The sequence below is a fragment of the Tachypleus tridentatus genome, chromosome 10 (genome assembly GCF_004210375.1).
Source record: "Tachypleus tridentatus isolate NWPU-2018 chromosome 10, ASM421037v1, whole genome shotgun sequence".
NCBI lineage: Eukaryota > Metazoa > Arthropoda > Merostomata > Xiphosura > Limulidae > Tachypleus > Tachypleus tridentatus.
In genome coordinates, this window is record NC_134834.1 from 148,357,233 (window position 1) to 148,382,772 (window position 25,540).

At 34.7% G+C, this 25,540-nt stretch overlaps 1 protein-coding gene across 4 annotated transcripts in view; it reads left to right on the forward strand.

Annotated features, from left to right (window-relative positions):
- beta-PheRS (phenylalanine--tRNA ligase beta subunit) overlaps window positions 1-24,641 on the forward strand; it is a 50,418-nt gene extending 25,777 nt beyond the window's left edge. For 3 of the 4 annotated variants that reach the window (XM_076464381.1, XM_076464384.1, XM_076464382.1), the window contains 9 exons: window positions 13,132-13,264; window positions 13,675-13,726; window positions 14,408-14,469; window positions 15,098-15,320; window positions 17,080-17,160; window positions 18,280-18,372; window positions 19,224-19,341; window positions 23,988-24,143; window positions 24,401-24,641. In XM_076464381.1, coding sequence (XP_076320496.1) covers window positions 13,132-13,264; window positions 13,675-13,726; window positions 14,408-14,469; window positions 15,098-15,320; window positions 17,080-17,160; window positions 18,280-18,372; window positions 19,224-19,341; window positions 23,988-24,143; window positions 24,401-24,552 — 1,070 coding nt within the window. In that variant the 3' untranslated portion in view covers window positions 24,553-24,641. The remainder of the gene's footprint in view (window positions 1-13,131; window positions 13,265-13,674; window positions 13,727-14,407; window positions 14,470-15,097; window positions 15,321-17,079; window positions 17,161-18,279; window positions 18,373-19,223; window positions 19,342-23,987; window positions 24,144-24,400) is intronic. The other variant, XM_076464383.1, reaches the window with a different exon arrangement.
- Window positions 24,642-25,540: the final 899 nt, after the last annotated feature.

A 25,540-nucleotide genomic window follows, 5' to 3' on the forward strand; every position in this document is an offset into this window, starting at 1 on the left:
CTTGCTTAAGGCTTTATTGTGTCCGAATTGAATCTGCTTATATAACTTTGAGTATTTATAGGATGATGCGATGAGGCTTATATCAAAATTAGGAGGTTTAGGGATATTGATTTGATCCTACTTTATGGTGTTTATTGTATTGCCAAAAAGAAAAACAAAAACTCGTGGATAAAATAGTATTAAACTCCTGAAGTACTTTCCCCAAATAATTTATTTCTATATATGATATTTGTATGAATTTACAGCTTTAAGGTATCAAAAAAATTTCATTGTAATATATTATTAAAGAAACTTTTATTTGTACCTTCTAAGCTTTCTCTGATTTTTTAAAGCTTTTGTATAAATATTTTATTTTAAGAAACTGCATATTTTACCTGTGTTTTGATTAAAAAACACATGCAATTTCTTTGTTTACCATCACTTGTGTACAGAAAAATTGTTTTTTACAATTATTACAGTTTTATGATAAGCAAGTTGACTTTTTTAAAATTAGCAATTAGAAGGATTCATTTAGTGTGTGAACTAAAATTTAAATTTGTTTTATGTTCATTTATATATACTTTTAGTGGCTTCCTCTGTCCATTCAAGAAGTTACTTAGGCCAATAAGGTCTAACATAATGTAACTTAGGATGGATGGTATGGGTATTAACACGTGTGCTAATAAAGCAGAGAACAATGTTTCAATCTTCTTAGGTCATCTTCAGGTTAACGAAGAGAGGGTTTGCAACTGACCATTGCTGGTCATGTCTTCGGGATGAGAGTGTAAACGGGTATAAGATTTTAGGGGGCGTTGCAGTTGGATGTTAGGTTATTAATTAGTATACAGGTATGTGAAAAAGTTATGACACCCTATGAAAGCCTGTGTATTTTTGTAACACTTTTGGATGTATAGATATTTAATCTCAATTTTAACAATACTGGGAGATTATATGAATATAACTAAACAATTAAAACTGAAGAAAAGACTTTTCAAGTTATTCTGTAAACGTAATTCTACAAAATTCATATTCTAACTGAGGAAAAAGTTAGGACACCCCCACATTTATTTCCACTTAAAATGGCTCAACTCACGCACAGGAATATCACACCAGGTGCACATGATTAGATTATCGTTACTCATCATTTTGAATGAGGTTCCCCTCGGTGTGGATTCCTGTATGTGGTGAGGGGACCTCCCAGGGAAGGTTCTGTTCTATCTGGTTACCTTCTCTGGGATCTAAACATCCACCCACATGTTTGCCGTGCGTGGTGACCCATGAAGGGGAGGAGAGGATCCTGGTGGTTGAGGGGTCCAACCCTAACACACCACTTTGGCCTCGAATTCCTCTAGACGGGCGGCCTTTGGGTGGCCCCCCTTGGGTCAATCGGCTGGTCCACTTGGGCTAGAGTCAACCAAGTACCAGTGTTGGAAGTTCTCAGCGGGTGTTGTGGACATTGTGCCTGATGCTGGTGTTTGGGTATAGTACTCACGAAACCCTGGTGTTGCTGCATTGTCCTTGTGTGACTTTGTAGTGCGTCCCCTTGTAGGGCTCCATGGTGGGTGGGGTCAGTGGGTACCAAAATTTTTTCTTTTTCCTATGGATCCTCTAAAAAATTTAAATAAAATTGTAAAAAAACAGTCAATGGGTAAGCGACCACGTCTTGAATACTCAGAACAGCAATCTTCAACATCAGTAACACACGTACCTCATTTTCTTAAATAACATTCTCTTTTGGAAAAACCTTCAGGGCAAATGTCCCCTTTTTTTTATTCAAAAGGGACTAGAGGGACTTGCTGGCTCTCCAAAGTCAGTAAAGAAACTTCGATCTGGTGACATATTGGTTGAAACATCCACATCCCAACACAGTGAACTCCTCTTGAATTCAAAGGCAATTGGGGATATACCTATAGAGGTTACACCCCATGCTACCTTGAATTCTTCATGAGGAGTTATTGTTGAAAGGGATTTGAAGAATGTTCCCGGAGTCAGAGATTCTCGCTGGTCTCTCCACTCAAGGAGTTTCGGCAGTGAGGCGCATCTGCACTCGCAAAGATGGAGTTACACTGCCAACAAATACCCTTGTTTTAACATTTACTTCACGATGTGCACCTGCCACCATCAAGGCAGGTTATCTCATTTGCAGGGTTCGGCCATACATACCAAACCCTCTTCGATGTTTCCAATGTCAGAGATTCGGCCACTCAAAGACATCTTGTCGTGGTTCCCTGACATGTGCTCGTTGTGGAAGCAAGGACCACGATGCCTATGACTGTGACATGAACCCACATTGCGTAAACTGAAATGGTTCTCACCCCTCTTACTTTCATTCTTGCCCAAAATGGTTGGAGGAAAAAGAGGTGCAGCGTTTGAAAACGACACATAACATTAGTTATCCTGAGGCTTGGAAATTGCTGTCCACAACTCCATCTCGGACATATGCTGCTGCACTTCATTCCACAACTACAGTGGGAGTGCAGACAGATCTTTCTGTGCCTCCAAGAGAATCGTTTTCAAAACAAATGAAAAGCTTTTTGACCTCCGTGGTTAAAAAGGTTGATGAATCGACTTCCACACCCATCTCTGTTCCTCCCATACCTTCCAACAAACCTCAAGATCCACGTCCTTCAGTTTCAAATACAGGCATTTCTTCTGATACATCTTTTTCTCCCACCACAAGAGACAAAACAATTATTCGTTCGAATCCTCAGTCACTGGATTCTCCTTCCAATAACAAAAACCTGCTCACCCGACCCAGAGCAGGATCCATGGAGGTTGATAGACCTCCTCCGACTAAAGACAGTAAAGAAAAAGACGTGGTCGTGAACCGAAGGGTTCTCCAGCCACTTCACCTACCCGTTCTTAAAAATGGCCACCTTGATACAATGGAACTGTCGAGGTTTACGTTCTAATCTGGATGATATCAAAATGCTGATTGCTTCCTACCATCCTGTTTGTCTTTCTTTACAAGAAACATTTCTCAAAACTGCTGATACTGTCTCCATTCGGCAGTTTTCTCTGTACAGAAATGACAGGTTGTGTGATGGTCGAGTACATGGAGGGGTGGCACTGTTGGTTGATCAACACGTGCCCACCCTGTCTTTGTCACTCAACACACCCTTGGAGGCTGTAGCCATCCGTGTTTCCTTGGGTCATACCATCACTGTTTGTTCTCGTACCTGTACCCTGGAGAGACATATGATCAATCAGATCTTGATGCTCTCGTTGAACAATTGCCATCTCCATTTCTAATCCTAGGGGATTTTAATGGACATCATCCCCTCTGGGGAAGTGCTATTATTGATGGGAGGGGCTGATCTGTAGAGCGGATGCTCTCTGATCACAATCTTTCTCTTTTCAATACTGGTTCTTCCACTTACTTTCATGCACCTAGTCAGTCCTGTACTGCTATTGATCTCTCAGTTTGCTCCCCTTCATTATTCTCCCATTTTTCATGGAGGGTTGACAGTAATCCACTAGGCAGTGATCATTTTCTGATCCTTTTGAGAGAGACTGGCCGTGGTCGATGCCACCCTACCCACGTGCCCCGGTGGAAGCTGGATCAGGCAGACTAGTTCACTTTCACTGCTCTCGCAGAACTTGATCCTGCCATCGTAAATCAGCCATCAATAGACGACTGTGTAGCAGCGGTAACTGACTGTATTACACATGCAGCTGCTCAGTGTATTCCTAAAACCTCGACACGTTTTCCACGATATCCTCGTTTGTGGTGGAATCCTGCTTGCCACTTAGCACGGAAGGCTCAAAAGCGGGCCTGGGATACTTTTCGTAGATATCCCACACTTTCAAACCGGGTTGCTTTCCAACGGGCCGTGCACATGCTAGGTGGGTAAGACGTCAAAGCCAGAAGGAATCTTGGATTAAGTTCACAACCAGCATATCTTCTACCACCAGTTCCAAGATCATATGGGACAGGATTCGAAAGGTTAATGGGCACTACAATTCTGTCCCCTCTCGATCTTACTCTCTGATGGTCAGGAGGTGACTGACATTCGAACATCGCTAACACTCTAGGTGAAAGCTTTTGCCGGGTATCTAGCACTTCTGCTTGTTCCTCCACCTTCCTGGCCATCAAGACTTCGGGCAGAGCGATCACCTCTTTCCTTACGAACTGACTGTTTCTTTGACTATAATTGTCCCTTTACCCTGGTGGAACTAAAAATGGCCCTTCATCGGTCTGCCAGTTTGTCTGTTGGACCTGATGATATTCATTATGACATGCTGCACCATCTATCTCCTGCTTCTCTTGATGTCCTTCTGATTGTTTTCAACGGATCTGGCAGGAGAATGTTTTTCCTGATGCCTGGCCCAGGCTATTATTTTACCTTTCTCTAAGCCAGGGAAAGATCCCAAGATTCCTTCAAACTATCGTCCAATTGCTTTGAAGAGCTGTCTCTGTAAGACATTAGAAAGGATGGTTAATGCTCGTCTTGTTTGGTTCCTTGAATCAAACAACCTCCTCTCGCCCACCCAGTGTGGGTTCCGTCGACAGCACTCCACCACAGACCACCTAATTCGTCTTGAAACATCTATCAGAGAAGCCTTTCTCTACCGCCAACATCTTGTATCAATATTCTTTGACATAGAGAAGGCTTATGACACAACATGGAGGTGTGGGGTCTTGCGAGACCTCCATACATATGGGTTACGTGGCCATCTACCCATGTTTATTAAAAATTTTTTAATGGACAGGAGATTCCAAGTTCATGTGGGTTCAACACTTTCCCGTTCTTTTGTACAGGAACTTGGAGTCCCTCAAGGCTGTGTATTGAGTGTTACACTCTTCAGTATAAAGATAAATGCCATCACTGAACAACTCCCTCTCACTGTTGCGAATGGGCTGTATGTTGACGACTTTCACATCTCATGTCAGTCGTCAAACATGAGATATATTGAGCGGCAACTACAAACCGCCCTCAATTGTGTACGAAAGTGGACTCTGGCGAACGGCTTTAATTTCTCTCTCTCCAAAACTGTATGCATGCACTTTTGCCGTCGACGGGGTATTCACCCTGATCCTGAACTTCATATCGGTGAAGTTTTGCTGCCAGTGGTCCCGGAGACCAAGTTCTTGGGGCTTATCTTTGATCGTAAACTGACCTTTATACCACACTTAAAGCAGCTTCGGTCAAATGCACAAGAGCACTGAACATCCTCCGTGTTCTCTCTTCTACCAATTGGGGGGCAGATCGCTGTTCAATGTTAAAGATATATCATGCTCTTATTAGATCGAAACTCGATTATGGATCAATGGTCTTTGGCTCTGCCAGACCCTCGGCCTTAAAGATGCTGGACCCCATTCATCACCAAGGACTTGACTCTGCACTGGGGCTTTCCGCACCTCTCCAGTTTAAAGTATATACATTGAATCTCATGAACCTTCTCTACACCTTCGCCGTTTGCAACTATCTTTACAATATACTTCGAAACTTCATTCCTTACCAAAGCATCCCACCTGGAAATGTGTTTTCCTTCCTCGGTGGGCAGTACTTTTTCAGAACAGACGATCAGTCATTGCTCCGCTTGGCCTTTGCATCCGGCAATTGGATGAATTGGGTCTGTCCTTGGATAACATTGCAGATTCCACAGGTTGGCCCATCCCACCATGGCTTATTACAGCCCCAAATGTGACCTTTCTTTCAGTCACCTAAAAAAGGCAGATACTCCAGATTGGAAGTACCGTCTTTTATTCAATGAATATCTTTCAAACAATCATTCAGTTCCCATTTATACAGATGGTTCCAAATCAGGTAATTCAGTGGGCTCTGCTATGGTTTGCTGTGGGTCAGTAGTTGCGTGCAGAATCCCTTCTACAGCTTCTGTGTTCACTACTGAACTGTATGCCATATCTCTTGCCCTGGATCATATTGCAGCTGAGCAGTACTCCAACTGCACTATTTATACTGATTCGCTTAGTTCTATACTTGCCTTGGAATCACCACACGCTAGCTCACATCCTATTCTCGCTGATATTCAAAACCGACTGGCCCATTTCTCATTAGCAGCTACTTCAATCCAGTTTTCTGGATACCAGGCCATGTTGGTATTCGCGGGAACGAGCTTGCAGACATGGCAGCTAAATATGTCTGCTTCAGCACCATCACTCCTATGCCTATTCCGTACATGGACTATGGTGTTATCTTCAAGGCTCGGCTCCGTGCCAGCTGGCAGTCCACTTGGAGTGAGTAACGTGACAACAAACTTTTTCAAATCAAACCCAAAATTGGACTTTGGCCATCTAGCTTCCGTAAAGTTTGGAAGGAGGAAGTTGTTCTCACTAGGCTACACATTGGTCACAGTTTTTTAACTCATCATTTTCTTTTATCTGGAACTGATGCACCAATGTGTAGTTTGTGTAACACTCAAATCACTATCAGCCACGTTTTACTTTTTTGCCATCGTTACAATTCTCAACGACGGCAATATTTTAAACATATTTTTTCCCAGGGTCAGTCTGTAACATTGGACAGAGTTATTGGTGATGGTAACTCTATCCACCTTGATAATGTTTTTAATTTTTTAATGGCCATTAATCTTTTTAATCTCATTTAAGTGTTGCATATTTATTCATTACACCTTTTTAATTGTGGTTTCTTTTTTACAGTTTTAATCTCTCTCCTTCAATTTGACATTGGACAATGGCCAGAACATTAAATAACTCGACACCAGGACTGGAAAGGCCAACTTGAGGTGACTAACGCTACTGTTTGAACTACTCGTTAGTCGTCCTGGCGAGTTGTTATTATACTTTTGCTGCATATCATTTCACACTTTTACTACTTAACTTTTTAGTACTGGCCATATTGACTCATAACCCGAACCAGGACTGGAAAGACCAACTTCAGGTGACTGATGGTGGTTTTTATACTTACCTGTTAGTCTTCCTGGCGGGTTATGATCATTACCATTCTGCTACAGGTAGTTCTTTACAACTTTGTTGACTGGATGTCAACATTGGTTTTTACGCCATTTTCTGTTTTAATTGCCGTTTTGCTTTTATCTTCAATTACTTTTACAAATTTTACTCCATTTACTTGACTTTTATCTTTTTACTGGACATTTGGCTACTCATTATTACGATTTTGCGGAGTGTCTTTTAAAACTTCTATTCTTTTACATTTTGATACTGGTTGCTATGACACATAACCCGGAACCAGGACTGGAAAGACCAACTTCAGGTGACTGACGGTAGTTCTTGAACTTACCTGTTAGTCTTCCTGGTGGGTTATGATCATTACCTTTTTGCTAGAGTAAATACCTTTCAACTTCTTATACTCTGCCTTCTATCTTAACATTGTAGACTAGGTGTCAACATTGGTTTTATACTTTTTTGTTTTACCTTCATTGCCATTTATGTCTATTACTACATTTATTTTTTTATTTTTTTTTACATTTTTACCGAATGTCTGGTGCAGATAGCCTCGCTGCTTTGTGCCATAAAACACTAAATCAATCAATCAATTGAATGAGGTTTGCCTGTTTAAACCTCAGACATTTAGTTTGGTGTGCTCCTGACTGTTCAAGTGAGAGTAAGCACCATGGTGAGAGCAAAAGAGCTGTCTGAGGCCTTCAGAAAGAAAATTATAGCAGCTTGAGTCTGGTAAGGGATTTGAAATCAGCCATTCCACTGTCTGGAAAATAGTCAACAAGTGGAGGGCTTTCCAAACAACTGCCAACATGCCCAGGTCTGGTTGTCCCAAGCAAGTTCACCCTGAGAGCAGACCGCAAGATGCTAAAAGAGGTCTCCAAACATCCTAACATGTCATCATGGGACCTACAGCAGGCTCTGGCTACTGTTGATGTGAAAGTGCATGCTTCTACAATCAGAAAGAGACTGCACAAGTTTAACTTGCATGGGAGGTGTGCAAGGAGGAAACCTTTGCTCTCTAAGAGAAACATTAAGGCCAGACTGACGTTTGCCAGAGAGAATGTGGACAAAGACCAGGACTTCTGGAATAATGTTCTTTGGATAGATGAGTCCAAAATTGAATTATTTGAACACCAGAATAGAGGACATGTTTGGTGTAAACCAAATACAGCATTCCTGGAAAAGAACCTCATTCCAACTGTGAAGCATGGAGGTGGAAGTGTCATGGTTTGGGGCTGCTTTGCTGCAGCAGGACCTGGACAGCTCACAATCATAGAATTCACCATGAATTCTACTGTGTATCAGAGGGTGCTTGAGGATCATGTGAGACCATCTGTAAGAAAATTAAAGCTGAAGCAGAACTGGACCCTGCAACACGACAATGACCAAAAACATACCAGTAAATCCACCAAGGACTGGCTGAAAACTAAGAAATGGAGAGTCCTGAAATGGCCAAATCAAAGCCCAGATCTTAATCCCATTGAGATGCTGTGGGGTGACTTGAAACGGGGTGTACATGCAAGAAACCCCTCAAACATCTCACAGCTGAAAGAATTTTACATTGAGGAGTGGTGCAAACTTTCTTCAGACTGATGTTATTTCAGCCAAAGGGGGTAACACTAGCTATTAGGGGTTAGAGTGTCCTCACTGTTTCCTCAGTTAGGATATACATTTTTGTAGAATTACATTTACAGAAGATCTTGAAAAGTTTTCTTTAATTTTAATTGTTTAGTTATATTCCTATAATCTTTCAGTATTGTCGAAATTGAGATTAAATATCTATATATCCAAACATGTTACAAAAATACACAGGCTTTCATAGGGTGTCCTAACTTTTTCATTTTACTGTAGGTATAAAGGTGTTCCTTTATATAGGTTTAATCTTGGTTTGAGTTGTTGTATAAGGATTGCTTTTTGACTTTGTGTTTGTTTTTATTTTTTTCCCTGTTTAGTATCTGTGTGTTTTCTATGTTTGTGTTGTGTTTATTTGATTTGCAATGTTCAAAAACGTTTGAAGGTGTTTTTTGTTCTTTGAATCTGGTTTCTATTTTTCTGTTTGTTTCTCCAATATAGAAGTCATGGCAGTTGTTGCATTGTATTTTATAAATAATGTTGGTATTGTGTTTGTCAGTGTAGTTTTTACATAGTGTGGACTTTAGTTTTGTACCTGTGTTTTGATTAAACTTGGTGTTTACTGGAATGTTGTGTTTTGTTATAAGATTTTTCCATATATAGGTTATTTTTCACTTATGTTGGGAACATGGTATGCAGCAGTGTAAGGTTTTGTAGTTTGTCGTATCTTGGGATTTATTATTGTTTTTTTGTTGTTGATTGTATTGTTTATCTATGTATGTGTGTAAGTTTTTCAACAGTTTTTGGAGGAAATTTGTTGAAGTGTTGTTTTATTTTCTTGATTTCATCGCTAATTTTATTGGGTGAGCTTAGTTTTGTGGCTATGTTTATTTGGTTTCTTTATGTGTTGAGTTTTTGTTTTGTTTCATGTGCTGAATCCTAGGGAATGTATAGTCTAGTATTGGTGATTTTACTGTGAATTTCTGTTTTGAATTGTGTATCGGTTCTTGTGATGTTGAGGTTGAGAAATGCTATTTGGTTAGTTTTTCCTGTTCACAGGTGAACTTAATGTTGGGGTGTATAGTTTTAACGTGGTGTATGTTCTGTAGATGTGAATCCAGCAATTGTATCATCAACACACACGTACCAGTATAGTGGTGGGTGTAAGGTTGAATTGATTGTTTGAGATTCAGTCTGTGTCATAAAAATGTTGACTAGAACTGGTGACACAGGATTCCCTGTATTTAGGCCATTTATTTCTAGGTAGTTTTAGTCATTGAACATAAAGTCAAGTTTAGTGGTAGTGAATTCTACAGGGTATTCAGAAAGTCACTGTACAGTTTTGTAATCATATTTTATTCAGTCTGTTTCAAGCCAGCAACTGATGGCAGTGTTTAGAAACAAAATAAGAAGGATCCAGACCTGTATTGATGCCAACGGAGGTCACTTTCAACATTGTTTATAATTGTCATTCATATTTACCTCCTGTATTCTATATTGAAACATGTCTGTTAATAAATACATAAGTTCACAGTGACTTTCCGAACACTCTGTATAAGGGTTGCTAATTGGTTGCTGGGGATATTTATCAATGGGATTGGGTCTTGGATATAAAGTTCTAAAGCTGTCTTGCAGGTTTCAGCAGTTGGGACTTCTCTGAAGATTGAAATTACATCTAAATTGACCATTAAGGTTTTATGGTTTTGTTGATTAAAGTTAAAAGAGTCTTTGAAAAAGGAGCCAGCTGATGTTACATATTCAGAAAATGCCCAAGCTGTGTATTTACTGAGGTTGTAGTTAAATGATTTGTAGGTTGACATTATAGGTCATAGTGGAGAATCAGGATTTGTAAGGTTTGGGAGTGTTGTATAGTTGTAGTGTATGTGAATTGGTTCTTTATAGATAAGAATAAGTTTTCTGAGATTGTATTGTTTTTTTTTGTTTGTAGTAGTATTTTGTTTAGTTGGTTTTCACGTGTTTTTGTTGGATTTGTGTTTAGTAGTTTAAATTTGTTTGTATCTGATAAGATGTTCATTTTTTGAATGTGTTCATGTTCATTATATCTCTAGCATTGCCTTTACCTGCTTTTAGAACTTTGATGTTGCTGTCTTGTTTTAGGTTGTTTTAGAATTAAATTTCTTTTCTGTGAAATTATGTTGATGGTTTTGCATGAAATTTCTTTGAAGAAGTTGTTTAAGATACTGTTCTGAGGTGTTTCAGGGAAATAGATGTTTTCAGTTCTATCTGGAAAGATAGGTTTGTGGTTGTCAATAGAATTATTGTTCAAGTTATCTTCTTTCTGGTGGTTGTTTTCAGTTTGTGTAGAATAGATCACCAGTCTTTGAGCTAGGTCTTCCAGACAGGCTTTTGTTTTGATGAATGGAATATTTTTAGGTGTTACTGCGAAGTTGAGTCCTTTATTGAGCAGATGTAGCTTTTCATTGTTTAATTGTTGGTTGGATCTGTTAATTATGAGGTTTGTTGGTGGTTCATTGTGTTGGTGTCTTTTTTATTGTTGGCACGTCCTCAGTAACCAATTAACAACCAGAATGGAAGTCACTACCACCAAAACTAACTACTTACAAATAAATGGCCTAAGTATGGGGAATCTTGTGTCACAAGTTCTAGCTAACATTTTTATGACACAAATTGAGTCTCAAGCGATTAATTCAGTCTTACACCCACAACTATACTGGTACAGATATGTTGATGATACAATTGCTGGATTCACATCTACAGAACACACACACTTAGTTTTTTCAACCCCATTAACTCTATACACCCCAACATTAAGTTCACTCATGAACAGGAAATACTAACCAAATAGCATTTCTCAACCTCAAGATCACAAGAACAGATACACAATTCAAAACAGAAATCCACAGAAAAATCACCAATACTAGACTATACATTCCCTAGGATTCAGCATATGAAACAAAACAAAAACTCAACATTTTAAGAAACCAAATAAACATAGCCACAAAACTAAGCTCACCCATTAAAATTAATGATGAAATTAACAGAGTAAAACAACACTTCATCAACGTTAACAAATTTCCTCCAAAAACTGTTGAAAAATTATATGCACACACATCTAGATAAACAATGCAAACAACATCAAACAAATGATAATAAGTCCCAAGATACAACAAACTACAATACCTCACACTGCTGCATATCATATGTTCCTGACATCAGTGAAAAAATAATCAATATTTTGTAAAAACATACAAGGAAACACAACATTCCAGTAAACACCTAATTTAATCAAAAACCAGGTATATAACTAAAGTCCATACTATGTAAAAACTGCACTGACAAACACAACACCAACAATGCAACAACTGCCACGACTTCTATATTGGAGAAACAAGCAGAAAAATGGAAACCAGGTTCAAAGAACACAAAAACAAAACACATTCACATGTTTTTAACTCTACAAATCAAATAAATACAACACAGCCATTAAAAACACCCAGATATTAAGTAGGGAGAAAAATATAAACAAATGCAAAATCGAAAAGCCCCATTTATACAAACAACTAAAACCAAAATTAAACCAATATAAAGGAATGCCTTTATACCTATACTAATTAATGACCTAACATCAAACTGCAATGCTCCCTACAGTCCTGTACCCATTTATACTCCATCTCTCAGATGTGGCCAGCAACGGTCAGTTACAAACCCTCTCTTTGTTAACCTGAAGATGACCTAAGAAAGTTGAAACATAGTTCTCTGCTGTATTAGTAAAAGTGTTAATACCTGTACCATCCATCCTGTGACACATTTTTGCTTCAGGTGTGTATATTGTCATCATGAAGGTCTCACACAGTGGCCTTGATGGAACAATTTTTTTTTATGTGAGTACTGAGACCCATGAGCAAAACTACAACCCTGTGTATGATTGGAACCATACAAGAGCAGCAACCCTCCTTACACATACCTTTGTTAGGCATTATTGGCAAAATTAAATTTGACACAGTTGTATGCCAAATGACTTAACTAAACCTAATTCATCTTATTTTATGAAAACAAACCTTATTTTTCTATTATAATTCAAGTGAAACGTAAAGTGATACAGTAAACCTTTTCCAAGTTTTTCTTGTACCAACAATTCACCATGATAAACTTGTATTATTTTTTCCTCATCTTGACTGAAAAATCCCAACTGAACTGAAAGACTTGCTAGCTTATATATCCATATAAACAGACAAATATCTTTCATGACGTCTTTAGTTCATTAACACTTCTCAAAACTGAGAAATATGCACTTACATCACTACTTAAAAACCGAGGTTGTGAAACAGTGGTTGGTTAATAAAGCTATTTTTGTTTTGCAGTTACAAGGATAGGTTGTGAAACAGTGGTTGGTTAATTGTTAATAAAGCTATATTTGTTTTGCAATTACAAGGATAAGTTAGTGCTATTTTGTTAAAATATAATCATTTTTCTTCTATAGGGCATAAATGGCATACTATTTTATTATTTCTTATATAAAATTACATAAAATTTATTTATTAAATAATTTTAACTATGAATTATTTTATGTTGTTTTAACATGTGAGAAATAGATTGAGTTTATTTTCTATAATTCATTATATTCGGTGGTACAATTTTGTTGTTGAGGTAGGTTGCCACCCATCTTTGGTAGGTGTGAAAATGTTAACTAAACGTACCATATGTTCCAGGGGACCATTCCAGAATTACACTTGAGACCAAGAATGTGTTAATAGAATGCACAGCAGTAGATCTGTACAAAGCTAAGGTGGTTTTAGACACACTTGTTTGTATGTTTAGCCAGTACTGCAAGGAACCTTTCACGTAAGTTCTAACTGGAAACCACAGAAATAACAAATCAAAAGCTGTAAAATAACACATTATTTTCAGGTGTGTGGACAAACAGATTTGCTCTAAATTTGAATTTGTTAAACTAGACATGAGGGAGTTGAAACAGGAAAAAGTTTCTTAAGCAGATAGGAACTCGTGAACATTTATTATTTTATTTTAAATATGTATATCTTTAAAGTTTGAACATCTTTATATGCCTTCAAGTTTTCAAGTCAGCTATCTCTCTTTTTCTCTTTTTTCACTAAAAAGATAATATTTATTTTAGTTGTGATTTCCAAAAGTTGAAAACATATGCAATGATTTTTGTTTTGATCTCTCTAAAACTTTTTTTTTTACAATGTGTTAACTGTTTTTGTTGTTTTTCCCCACTTACAAATACTTAGGGTGGAAAGAGTTGAAGTTACTCAAGCTAATGGTAGAAAGTCTGTGTTCCCAGTGAGTATCACTAAAATAACTCGAGAGGTTTTAATTAAATGAATATTTTTTGCTGTCACTGTTTGTGACTAACTACTATAGAAGCAAAGGTAATTTGAATTGCATAGTTGTTCAACTGCAAAACTAGGCTTGTAATGAAATTCTCTGTACTGATCACTTGACCAGTAAGCAAACTTTCATTCAAGTTCATCTAATAATTGTTGAAAAAAAAAGTAATTGTTAACTGTTACTTTAAGACAAATGAAATGAACCTTTTATTAAGTAATGTGGTCGAAAGAGTGGTGTAATAAAATATCGATTATCAGTTAAGTAAAAGTTAATTCCAGAATTCAATCTGATTAATCTTATTCTTTGATATAGAGTTAGATCTATAAAATCTTTGACAATTTCTCGTAACAAATGTTTTGGAACTTGAAACTAAACTTTGTTCAGAGTTCATTTCGCTTGTGGTAACACACTAAAAACGTTTTTAGTTGTCTCTGCATGTTTTCTTTAGTATAACATATTTTTTGTTGAACTTGTCTTTTTCACATGCACTGTAAATTTGGAAAACAGAAAAATGGCAAACTGGTCATTTACTTTCAAGACATTTGGTGTAAATAGAAGTTAAAGGAGAAAAAATTGTATGCGTGTGGATATGTTTCAGTTCATCTAATTGAAATAATCGTTTTATGCTTGTAGGAGCTGATCTACCAACAGGCAGTCGTATCAGTTAATGAAATAAATAAACGTTTAGGGATTAAGTAAGTACACTGTTTTACTGAGTATTTAGTTTATCATTTTCCACTTGTAGATATTAATGAATAGAAAACTGAGGTTTCTGGCAGTAAAAAGTGTATAATACAATTGGCTTGAGGATCTTTCTAATAATAGAGACATGGATTTGAATTGCACCTTGTTTCAGTTTTCATTTTCTGTTAGGAATATTTACATATATTTTATTTCATCTTTGTTATATATCCCAAGAACATGTTTGATGTTTCAGAAGATAGATGTATCACATTGCATACATAGAACTTTTAACACTGTTTCTACTTGACCAGTGTAACAGTTGTATTAACCTACTGGCTTTAGGTTTAACTGATCCAAAAAATAGGAATAAATCTAATGTGAAGAGAAGAGAAATGTAACTTTAAAACTCAGTTATATTTTGATTCACTTCTTTCAAGAGTGCAATTTATGTAAAAGAAAATTAGGTCCGAAATTAAACATTTGAAAAAAATAAACAAGAAAAAGTGAATTTTAATTTTTAAAAATACACTTTCCAGCAGACTATTCCAGCAAAATAATATACATTTTAATTTTTTTTTATTTTTTAACATGTATATTTATAGGTAATTGTTTTGTGTTTTTTTCCTTAATTGATTTTAGTGAAAACTCTACTACTGTTGTAGAACTACTTAAAAAAATGTCGATTCACTCTACAATTGTGGAAGGCAAAAAAGGGGGTCAAACATCTAAAATCTCAGTTTCAGTTCCTCCCACACGGCACGACATCATCCATTCATGTGACATCATGGAAGATGTAGCAATTGCGTATGGATACAACAACATCAAGATGTCCATACCACACACAGCCACTATTGCTGAACAGGTATACCATCCTTCTATATTTTACTGCTGGAAATTCATAATGTACAATGGAACTTAATGACCACGTTTTCCTGTATGAATGAAACGTATGTAGTCATCACTAGGTGGTGACACCAAGTCTGTCAGACCAAGATCAATTCATCTTTTATGCGACCAACAGAAATGAAATTATTATTACTGTTGTTGCAGCTCTTGTTTTTATTTGAAAACATTATTTAGTTTGTAAGGTTGGTTGCATAAAAAACATATATTGAAGTCGATCACGACAGCTTTATGTATTTCAGAACGGCTGGTATGGGTGTTAACACTTTTACTAATAAAGCAGAAAACAACGTTTTGACCATCCTGGTCATCTACAGGTTAACAGCTTTAGTTCAGTATTGACTAATCTCCGAGATGAAATTGACTATATTCCTCTTATCCGATATATTTGTTTCTTAATCTGCACCACAAACATTAAAAAACACCTTTCTTGTGTACTGAATCAGTCAATACAGTTTAATTGGCTGGCCTTTGCAGAGTGTTTCATTCCTAAGCTACATGACATTCTATTGAATACACATTTTAAATTTTTAACCAAAACTAAACTTCATTGTGTATATTACTATCTAGTCAACAAGCCTTGAAGAAAACAAATAAAGTGAAACACTAAAATACATTTAGTGACAAAAATGAAAACCATTTCTGGTAGTACACTTTCTTGAGTTTCTAATAAGGAGAAAATAGCTTTCAGAAGAGATTGGCTATAAGAACAAACAACATGTGGCTTGAAAGCTGTAGAACATGCTTAAGGTAAAATGGAATGAGAAGTAACACAACTAAAACTAATTAGTTGGATCATGTTGGAAATAATAAGAAAAATCATGGAAAAAAAAGAGGAAATTACAGTAATGATGTTAATTCAAAATAACTAATTAAGTAAAACTTAGAACACGATTATTTGTTAGGCATTCAATTAGTAATAAAGTATGGATGATGAGAGAAAGAATGTATGCATCAAGTAGTATTATCTAACAACTGACAACAACAAAATGTATGGAATATAAAATCATGAAGAGAGACACGGTAAAGAAAAAGAACTGATATTGCAAACAAACTTAAATTTGTGAGTTATTGCATGAAAATCTTACAGGTGTTTCATGTTGTTTATTTTGTAATTTTTGTCACTTGTATTCTCTTTCAATAACAGAACTTTAAAAATTAGTTGATTTTGACAATTAAGACAACAAAGTTATTGTACCAGTACTGTTGTCAGGAAGTTTTCTAAGATTATTATTTTTTAATAGAGTTATACTGTAACCTTTTAATGAATAATATTAATTTCCTCTGTGATTATTGATGATGTAATTTCTATTCAATGATTAATTGTTGAAAAATGCATCACAATATCAAGTGTGCATGGAAAGTACAGTTAACCCTTTTTTTTAAATAGTATTTTCAGGTTTGTGTTCATATCTAATTAGATTAAGTATATTTTTAAAACCACTTTTAATAGTCTAAGACACATATTAAACTAGTTCAGTATATCCTTGTGATCCAAATTTAATTTGCATATCTAATGATGTTGCATTTATTATTGGGCTACCATACAACGAGTGTGCCTAAAGGGTAAAGTTACAAACAAAATGAAGGTAACTATAAGAATATCAGTCAATTCAGTTGGAGACTTCAAAGGGTGAGAAAATGTTCATTGTTAGTTAATCTATAATATGGGTTCCATTAAATGATACAGGTTATTTTTTTTTTTTTTTACAATGGAGTGTCCACTGAACAAGCTAACGGACCAGCTCAGGGGTGAGTTGTCACAGTGTGGGTTTACCGAAGCTTTAACTTTCACCTTGGTAGGTCAAATCAGTTAATTCTTTTTACATCACAGAAAGCCCAAGTTCTTTTAACTGAAAATTTTGACTTAAAAAAATAGAAAAATAATTTTGTTGCTGGTGTAATCTTCTTAAATGTACACAGTTTAGACTTGTACAGTTGTCTCCAACAGAAGTACTTTGTAGTATTTCTGCTGTTGTAATTAAAAGTTGAAGGACTGTTTTAATTTTACTATAGACAATTATTTAAATCTATCGATCAGGTAAAAAATTGATGATGTATCCCTACCACTGTGTGTGTGTGCATCACAGTTAAAGGGGTACATTTCTTGCTATATTCCTAATGTTATCAAGTTGATATATCTGTGGAAATTTTTTTTTCAATTAATTCTAGAGGGCATAGCAATATTTTTAAAATACACATCTAGTGATTGAATCTTTTTCTGTTTGAACTTATTTGTTAATCTTACTTGATTACTGGGCCATATAGTATGGTATAATTGTGCTCAGATGTGGTGTGTGTTAGTAACATCTAAATATCAATAAAGTTTATTGCATCATGTACAAGAAAGATATAAAGTTATCTATTGAAGTGAAATCCACGTTAATAAGAAAGATACAAACTCAGATATTTGGCATTGGCAAGACAGTAAATGATATATACACACACACACAAAGTAAAATTTTAATGTATGTCACTTTATTAATTTTCAATATATGCACATGGAAAGTAAAACTTGAATGTTCGTCAGTCTATTAGTGTTTGATATTTGCACATGGAAACACTGACAGACACACACGGACCTGATTGCAATACTGTTGCCTGCATGATTGACAATAATACTAAATAAATATTTTATGGGGGTATCAATTTTACTATAATTGTCTTGGATTTGTGAAGAATTATGCATACAGTAAAGATTCTTAAAATGGACATTATAGTCCTTGAGATGCTCTTTAATTCTGAGATTGATAAGTATATGAACTATGCATTATCTGGAAATAAAAACTTAAAATAGCTGAAAGAGAAAAAATGTGGGTTGCAATTTGTTCAGAAAATTTTCTCCTGGTAAAGTAACTTTATTTGATAAAAGTGATTTGGTGTTTATCACAAGTTAACGGTTATAATTGATTCTCTAGTGCTCTAAAGAAGATATTTCAGACAAGTTGAGAAGAACAAATGGAACATCGGAAGCTGTTCACATTGCTAACCCTAAAACCATAGAATTCCAGGTAAATGTTTTTATTTTTCCAGGTGAGATATAAAACAGCGTAATATTATTTATTAAATACCTTGTATATCTTATGAGATGTGTTAGGTTTAGCTCCTACTTAGCACTGTATGTAATAAAGAATTAAAATGTTAGCTCATTGTTCTATACAGTGTTGTCTGTGTAAATAATTAGAAATATTGGATTGTTATCTTATACAGGGTGTCAGTTAAGAGTTTCAAGAAAATTTTTTTTTTGTAATCCAAACAGGAAGTATTATTACTTAAAGCTTTTTCAACAGGGTCCTGATCGAGAGATCATATATTGATCAGGAATATGTCGAAAAAACTTTAAAATAGAGTCTAAGAAACATTAGTGTAAGCATGAAAGCCAATGAGTAAAGAAAAATTGGGATTTGCTCTTGAACCTAGGACCTTTAAGTAACAGGGCCAATGCTTTATTCAACTGAATCATCTAATAGTACAAATTATCCCTGTCTTCTTTTATTCATGGAGCTCTTTAACAATGAATATGAAGCTTTATATTACTCTGTTCTTGTGGTCAGGAAGTCAATGGGTTGATTTACTATCAAGCATCCAAATAGAGGAGTCTCACTAGACTTGCACGTATATATTATAATTACATGAAGTTCATATTATGACCGATTAAAAAAACAATGACACATTTGTTTCTTAATAATTGGCTGAAGAACTATTTGCCTTAAATATTACTCATATTTTGCTCACTTCCCATGATTGAAACCTTTCGTTTTAATAATTTTAATCCTTTTTCATTGCAAATGCCTGTTTTGTATTACAAGTAGGAAAGTATTCTTTGAAGTTATGACACCATTCTTGTGTCCACAAACTACAGGTTGCTCGAACAACTCTTGTGTCAGGACTATTGAAGACTCTTCAGGCCAACAAGAAGATGCCTCTACCTTTGAAGTTGTTTGAAATATCTGATGTGGTTTTAAAAGACAACACCAGAGGTAAAACTTCTATTGTGTCTGATGCTTTAAGTTAACCATTTTCAGTCAGTCTGATATACAAAAGATAACCAGATTTGAGTTTTCTAGGATTAATGTTTTTTTTGTTGTGCCTAAATGTTTTAAAGCATTTGTCCTCTAGATGAATTGGAATTCACCTAATAGCTTTTATTGCTTTTTTTAATGGAAGCAGATTGAAACATCTCCCAATTAATCCAGTCATTACTTTAAACCACTCTGCAATTGGTTCTCTATCTCCGAAAGTACCAGCTATAAAATTTTTTGTTGTGTGGTCTGATTCACACTATACAATCAGAACTGCAAACGTAGCTGAATTTGCATGGACCTTTTTTTTATTTCAGTTTATTTATGAAATTGAGGATTTCCTTGTTGAAGCAATGATACCAAGAAAAGCATTGTGAAACATAAATGTTTATGTAATTTCATTACATGCTTCGTTTAATCCATTGAAGAAAAATTTTTTGTTAAAATTTACTTACAGTTGATAACAATGCTTATCATTACTGATTTGACAAATTTTAAGATACTTTAGGCTTTAATGAAGTAACTGGTGGGCAAAATACAGGGTGTTCAGAAAGTCATTGTGCACTTATATATTTATTAACATACATGTTTCAATATAGAATACAGGAGGTAAATATGAATGACAATTATAAACAACGTTGAAAGTGACCCCCATTGGCATCAATACAGGCTTGGATCCTTCTTATTTTGTTTCTAAACACCGCTATCAGTTGCTAGCTTGAAATAGACTGAATAAAATATGATTACAAAACTGCACAGTGACTTTCCGAACACCCTGTATAAAGACTTGGGTATTTGAGGAAATTAAAATATCTTCAGCCAGGTGGATAAGCCAGTTAAGATATTGTAGGATGGACTATCTTCATACATATTACCTTATCTTGGAACAATTCTCTTCCAGGGTTACTGATAAATCAATCCTTTCGTGATGGCTCGTGTCAAAGGCCATGCCATTGGGCATATTGATTTCCATTCAAAATTTTATTAAACTTCTAATTTATAAATTTACATCAATAAATTTTGAATCAAATAGATTGTAATTCAAACTTTAATATTATGTATGAGTTAATTTCTTAATTTGCAAGTAAATATTAAAAGAACACATTTAAGTATAGATTTTAGTGAGTCACAGTATGTTGAATGTAACACTGTTTAAAATTAGATGTTTGTGATGTCTGATTACTAAGTCTATAAGTTTATACAAATTAGGAACTCAAATTACTAATATTGACAAGTTAGAATAAAAAAAGAACCTCATCTTTTTATTTTATTGAAATGTGGCTTATTTACTGAATCAAACACAATGGCTTCATTCACCACTTTCAATCTTGGAAATGGTCCCTTATATACTCTTAATATAATATATGACACGAATAACCAATACACAGCTTAGAATGTCCCCTTAGTGGTTTTTTCAGCCATCTTTGAAAAGGTTACCGCATTCTTTTGAAACAGTATTTCAATGGGGTAGTGTGTTTTTTTTTGTCTTTAATCTCCTCAGATGTTTATATTTTTTAAAATCCCAGTACATCTCGGTTACTAAGCTAAATAAATTATAGTGGAATTCTGTGGTATCAGTGTAGCTATTTATGATTTTTTGGTTATTCAACTGTATAAAACCTAAAAACAATTTTGTTTGATATCTTCCATGTGCAAAATTTTAAAAGGATTAACAACCTATATCTAACAGCAACCAAGTTCAAATGTCATAGTGAGAAAAGGTACTTGTTTGCTTTACTTCTAAATTTATTGTACTATATTTCAGGAAAATTAAGTTTAATAATTTATTTCTAAATGGTAACAATCTATGTACATATTTATATGTTTAATAATTGAAATGTGACTACATATTACAAAATGCTAGTTCACTAAAATACAGCCAAGATAGAGAAGACCAAAGGTCAGTTTTATATTACTGCACACATAACGAGTGCCACACATCAATGCAAGTTGTGTAATATTAGCTGGGTATGACCGGAAGGTTAGTATAATAAAAAATAATAAATATATAATTATATATAGTGTTGTGAGACTTAAGCTACTTAAACAAACAATTGTATTTTTGTGTTATAATATGTACTCATTTTATCATGAAAAAAGCATAATTTATATTAATATCTTAACATTTCTATGATTGTTTCTGAGTTTGGTCAAGTGACAGATCCCACATGGTTAGAGTATAGAAAGTAACATAAAATATGAAGTATTACTGAGAACAAACGTTTGAAATGTGTTTAGGAGGTATGAGATTATGCAAATAATATCCAAGATTTTTGGGATGAAGAATACTTTTCTTAACCATAATATGAAACCACTTTGTACTCAGACTAGAAACAAAACATGCTCTACTTTCACAAACAAATCTTTAGTAAAAATATTTCAATAAAAAACTTATTCTTTGTGTAAAAAAAAAAAAACTCAACCAAATTTTGTGAAGATAGACGTGCTGTATCAAACGTTATTAGTGTAAATGCGTAGATTAACTTGTGTATATTATACCAAGCCCATTGCAAAAGGGTTAAAAGGAAAAGTTTTAAAAAGATTTTACAAGGTAGAGAAGTTGTAAACCATCAATATAAATTGTAAATGGGTAAATACTGAAGTAAACATAACACTAAGTCATTACTCCTAATGGATAATCTGTCTTGATAGGATTGGCTCATGATATATGTTTTTCAAACTTCAGTTTAACAAACTGACTGATTTTTAACCAAAGATTAGAGTTGTTCCATAAGTAGTCCAAGATAGTTTAAGGGGATAAGAATACAGACTAGCTTATCCTTCTGAAATATCCAGTATTTTATCATGTTGTTTCTATCATATTAAACCACTGTTCTCAAAGTTTTTTGGTTCAGAGTTTTGAAAAGTCCCATAAATAAATATTTTCTCTCTGTTTTACTGAATGCTGGTTTGGTTTGTGATAAAAATCTTTTTGGTGTAGTTAGACACTAAGCCTTGAATGAAAAAAATATAGTTGTAACATACACTTTTCTATGTCTTGAAACTCTTTATGGAATTATATTAAAATATAATTAGGCTAGTGTAATGTTTCATGACATAATTTATTGTAACTTTGCTTTACTAGCTTATAACAGGTGTTTACACCACAACAATTGTTGTAACATATAGTTTATATAAGTAGTGTTCCAACCACTACTGTGTTTCTTGAATCCCAGCTGGCCTGTAAAGTTCTGGCTTGAGCAAATGTGTCACTGGCAATGAATATGAAGGATGTAGGGTGGTTAAAATATTATTTTTATATGCTCTTCTAATTTCTGAAAACTCTTAAGGAACTAGAGTAATGATGTACTGTTACAAAAATATAGTAGGCTTAACATAGTATCTTTTGACTATTATAATTAATAGTGACAAACAAAGTTTTTGTTTTTCATGTCATATTTAGAAATATTAACAGTTGTATTTGGTTTATCGTCCATAGTAATCACATTTTATGTTGTATTCACTTTTTTTAAGATATTAATTTTAGCATAACTGTTATCTAATTTCTAGATTATACGTAGCATTTAAAATGATGAAAATAGGGTAACAATTTCTTGCTTATTAAACATAGTAGATGGATTTAGTTTGAATTTCACACAAAGCTGCATTAAGGCAATCTGCACTAGCCATCCCTAAGTTAGCAGTGAAAGACTAGAGGGAAGGCAACTAGTTAGCACCACCCACTGTCAACTTTTGGGCTAAACTTTTACAAATATATAATGGGACTAATCGTCATGTTATAATGCCCTCACAGCTGAAAAGACAAAGACTGCAAGTTGAGTGCCCCAAACCACCTGGCCATGCCAGGCCAATAAACTGGAAGTCTTCAAAATCAATATATATATATATATATAAGTAAAAAAGTATTATGGAAGGTCAGTTCTGTTTGGTGGAAATGTGAATGGCTGCTGAAATCATTTAAAAACATAACAGAAACATAAAAATGAGCTACACAGAAAGTAAACTGTTGATAAATAAATATAAACTTGCAAAGTTAAAATGACAACTGTTAAACATGTGAGAAATTTAAGATTTGGACACATAATTAGATGTGATAGAAGGTTGGCAGTTTGATTCATGATTAAACCAGTGTTAGTTATTGTGATTATTTGACCTGTTAATTAAACCACAGTTAGTTATTATGAATGTTTGACCCATTAATTAAATCATAGTTTGTTATTGTGATTGTTTGATCTGTTAATTAAATAACAGATTGTTATTGTTTAATTAGACTACTGTTAGTTATTGTCATTGTTTGATCCAGTAATTAAATCACAGGTAGTTATTGTGATTGTATAAACCAGTTAATTATCATCAGTGTTAGTTATTTATTTGACAAAGATTACCCATCTTCTGTTCTGGATACAAACAAATGTCCTCCATTTCTAACTGTTAACAAAGCTACATTTAAAAATGTGCATATTACTGCAGTAAAAAGAATTTCAGTTTCCTTTTAAGGTAAACTGGTTATAATTTAATCATATTCTTAAATGCATATTTGATAAAAATAGAACAAATTACATAACTTCACAAAAGTCCTGCACTGAATTATATGTTAATAAATACATAAAATAATAATGAAGTTTCTGTGCATTCACTTTCAGATGTAGGTGCTCACAATGAGCGGCGGCTATGTGCTGTTAATTACAACAAGTCCCCTGGGTTTGAGATTATACATGGTTTGTTGGACAGAATCATGCAGCTTCTAGAAATCTGTTATGGCAAAGAAAAGGATGGCTACTTCATTCAAACTGCTGAAGGTAGGTAATCCAAAAAACGCTATTTCTTTGTTAGTGTAAAATATGACTATAAAAGGGAGATTGAGCCCAAGGTGACATGAAGAGAGTTAAGACAGAGTAGCTACATTTGACATCCAAATCTTCTGGTAACTGTTTGCTGTAACATTATGTGCAAATATCAAGTGTGAAACATTTCGTGTGTATAAAATGTGTAACATTTTCTGTTATTACTTCTTCAATTTGCATTGGAACTTGGAATGTTTGGCTTTTTCTGGTAGATCCTGCTTTCTTTCCGGGACGCTGTGCTAACGTTGTTTTAAGAGGGAAAAACATCGGGAAACTTGGAGTTCTTCATCCTGAAGTGGTAACAGCATTTGATCTCAGCCTTCCCTGTGCAGTATTGGAAATAAACATTCAACCTTTTTTATAGGCTGATGTAAGGTTCTGTATCACATAAGAATATTCTACACAGAAGTGTAAATGAGGCAGAAGAAATAAAATATTGTTGGGATGACAGAACTTTGTTCATCTGACCTCAGGTTCATGCACAAAAAAAAAAATGCAATCCTTTTATATATTCTAAACAAGAGTTGTAATAAATCATATTGGTACAATACTAAATTAATACCTTGGACACTAGTGTAAGAGGTTATAACTCATTCTGTGTAACTTAACCAACTGAGTGTGACTGCTCTAAGTGTACCAGCCCTACACCTTGTATAGCACACCATACCACATGTGGAGAATCAAATAATCAACATTTAGTGCCATTCACATACTTGGATTCATGTTGAATGATATAATGAACTGAAAATGCAAATAACTTTCATTATAAATGCTAATATTCAAAATTAATAACATACACAAACAATATCATGAGGTATTAATGTATCTCAGGACAGCTGGTATTAAGACTTTTACTAATAAAGCAGAGAACAACATTTGGACCTTCTTAGTTCATCTTCAGGTTAACTAAGAAGGTCGAAACGTTGTTCTCTGCTTTATTAGTAAAAGTCTTAATACCCATACCAGCCATCCTGAGATACATTTTGACTTCAAGTAGGTTTCTCTTCATCGTGAAGTGAGGTACTGGTGGAATAAAATTTACAGAATTAAAAGGAAATAATAAATCTAGAAACAGCCAGTAAGATGCACTTAGCATTGTATATGCGAGTCAAAATTGCTATACTATTATAAATTATTGCACAAATTGTAGCTAGTGATGCTATTTCTCTCTTTGGGATTAGCAGTTCTAATTAAGCTTAAAGGGGTCTCAGACCTGGCCATTTAGTTCTGGTATCATATACAGTATTATTATTGACACGGTAAATGTTAAACACCAAAGAAATTTCATATCAGGTAAAATTAATTAATATTATGCATCTAGCTGTTTTTTTTATATAATCAGCACCACACTT